General features: G+C 51.0%; 1 protein-coding gene across 2 annotated transcripts in view; it reads left to right on the forward strand.

The window, feature by feature from the left end:
• The first annotated feature begins 1087 nt into the window (after nt 1–1087).
• The window catches only part of SLC4A11 (solute carrier family 4 member 11), a 118500-nt gene continuing 116630 nt past the window's right edge, over nt 1088–2957 (forward strand). For both annotated transcript variants that reach the window (XM_072406662.1, XM_072406666.1), the window contains exon 1: nt 1088–1228. In XM_072406662.1, the coding sequence (XP_072262763.1) occupies nt 1192–1228 (37 nt within the window). In that variant the 5' untranslated portion in view covers nt 1088–1191. The remainder of the gene's footprint in view (nt 1229–2957) is intronic.

Below are 2957 nucleotides of genomic sequence, written 5' to 3' on the forward strand. Positions count from 1 at the left end.
CAATGTTATAACATTATATGGGCTTGTGTAGTCCCTTATGTAGACTGTAGATAGTCACATGGTTTCCGCTCTCTTATCTGTTCACATAGTAGAGTGAAGGAGCAGGGGGATTCTTACCACCAGACCATTACAGTGACTTCTGGATCTGGAATACAAAGTTTCTTTTAAAGGCCTCTGATTTCACTGCAGTGGTTATAGCATGCGACATTCATCCAGGTGTGTCCAGTGCTGGGTCCACTGATGTGTGTTGTGGCTTCACATGTATCACAAAACCACTGCACACAGGCGACCTACATAATAGCTGTGAAAACCAGCAATGGGATAGGTAATACAGTGTGTGTACTGGTAAATCTCTTCTTTTTATACCCTCTGTTGGGGTATATTTATTGCTGTCTGTGTAGCACTGGGGTAAATTCCATTCATTCCTGTCCCAAAGAAAAGGGAATGAGGCAAAGTAAGAATCCCCTCCTTAGAAAATCGTCCCTGGAACAGGTATGCCCATCAGATGTCTCTTCTTTCTCACTGGGGTGCACTGCCTCTCCTCTCCTAGAGTGTAGTGTCTCTCTCCATTCTTCCCACATGGATGAAGTGTCTCACTTTGCCTCATCTATCGGTGAAGTGCCTCTCCTCTCCCAGGGATACAATGGTTCTCTACTCCTTAGGATGCAGTGACTCTCCTCTCCCAGTGGTAAAGTGTCTAATATCTGCTAAGGATGCAGCGCTTCTCTTCTCCAACGGATGCAGTGTCCCTACTACCCTCTTCCAGGGATGAAGTGCCCCTCTTCTTTCTTTTCCTTGGCATGCAGTGCCGTTCCTCAGATACAAGGCCTCTACTCCTCTCTTCCAGGAATGCAATGCCTCTCCCCTCTCCTCAGGATGCATTCCCGCTCCCCTATATTCAGGATGCAGTACCCCCTCCCCTATATTCAACAGTATCCTGTCCTCTCTCCTCAGAATGCAGTGCTCTCTCGGGGGTGGGGGGGCCTTTGTGCGCTACGGGGTCTCAGCGTCGTCTCCTAAGTCAGTCCGAGGTGGATTCGGTGGGCGTGGTTAATGGGCGGACCCAGGGGGTGTGTCCGCCTCCTCCCCTCCCCCTCGCACAGGCGGCCGCTTCTCTCAGGCTGATCCTCCTCACTGAAGTAACTTAAAGTGTGAGGCGGCTGAAGATGGGGTGACAGACAGACAGCAGCCATGGCCGCCCGGAGAGTCTTCCACCTCCAGCCATGCGGTAAGAGGGTCACCGGAGGGGAGGGGGAGAGCATTCACCCACATCTGTCCCGCCAAGGGCCCTGGGGCCCCTCACTGCTACACTGCACTCCGACAGATGGCCGGGAACCCGGGGGTTGCATCATAACCGGGGCTGGAGGCTGCTCACTGCACCGACACTGTATCACTGCTCACTGCACCGACACCGTATCACTGCTCACAGCACTGCTAACTGGATACTGCTCACAGCACTGCTAACTGGATACTGCTCACAGCACTGCTAACTGGATACTGCTCACTGCACTACTAATTGTATACTGCTCACTGCCACTGGATACTCTTAACTGTATACTGCTCACTGCACTGCCACGGTATACTGCTCACTGATGGAACCACACACTATTCACTGCACTGCCACTGTAAACTGCTCACTGCCACTGTATACTGCTACTTTCACACTGCTTACTGCACTTTTTGCTATGCACTGCGCTGATATTCTGTCCCTTGCACTTCTACTATATACTGATCACTAAACAGCCAGTGTATACTTCTCATGTCACTGCTGCTCCCTGCACTGACACTACACATGCCACACTGCCAGGCACTGTAACTACACATTGTGCACTGCCATTAAATACCCACTGTACTGCTCGCTGCCTACACTTATATTCTGTACAGTAAACTTCTCTGACACTATATAAAGTTCACTGCACTGCATCCTGTTCTTTGAGTGCTGTGCCAGCCCTGCACTGCCATATGATGCTCCGCGCTGACACAACATGTCAATACAGTGCTCCCTGTCCTGCACTGGCAATATGCACTGCTCACTGACACTTCATCCAGCTTCATGTCCTGCACTGGCATTACATACTGTGTACTGACCCTGCGTACTGCCAGCTGCCCTGCTCTTCCATAGCAAAGCTCTCACACTCCTAAGGCAAACAGCTTATTTCCCCTCACTGTCATTGCACTTCCTGCACTGCATATAGCTCTGTACTGACACATGGACTCTCCTCTCTCCCTCCACACATGTGTTTGCAGTGTGTGATACTCCAGATAGACACTACACTGCTACATCCATGTCACTGCTTTGTATGTTCACCAGGTTACAATACATGCCACTGCCTATGTCTTAGCACTGCACACGTCAGTGCTGGGAAATCTGTGCACTGCTGGCACGCCTCTGTGTTACACATACATGTCACTCCTATGCAGTGTTTGGGATTCCCCCACACATGTGATGGTGAGCAGTGTGCACAGTGTGGAGGCGATGTCACCCAAGCACCTGTACATGAGTGGTGGCGGAGCTGATTACATACGTGTGCTATATGATGGGCAGGGGGTGATTGCACTGGTGGTAGGTTGGTGCTGTGACATCGCAGTCTGGGGGCTATTGAGTTGTATGGGGGGGGGGCAGCCCATGCATTGAGTTGAATGGAGCAGCAGATAATTCCTGCACGCCGCTGGCTGTCACAACTGATAGGAACTGCTCAGACTTCATGGGTGACTCCAGTGGAGGCAGTGTGGATGCTTTATGTTGCTGCCCTTTGCACATCCTTATTGCTGTTTGCACTGCTTATCAAACAAACTGAGGATGTCACTGCAGTGTATATGTATAGTGGTAAAGCTTTGTGTACACTGCGACAACAGAGAGAACTGGGGGGTGTAAAGACATATGAACGTGTGGGGTCACATGTACATGGTGCGGGTGCCCAGGAGGGGGGTATACTGGAGGTGTACGGGGATGGGGT

The sequence above is a fragment of the Pyxicephalus adspersus genome, chromosome 3 (assembly GCF_032062135.1).
Source record: "Pyxicephalus adspersus chromosome 3, UCB_Pads_2.0, whole genome shotgun sequence".
Lineage (NCBI taxonomy): Eukaryota > Metazoa > Chordata > Amphibia > Anura > Pyxicephalidae > Pyxicephalus > Pyxicephalus adspersus.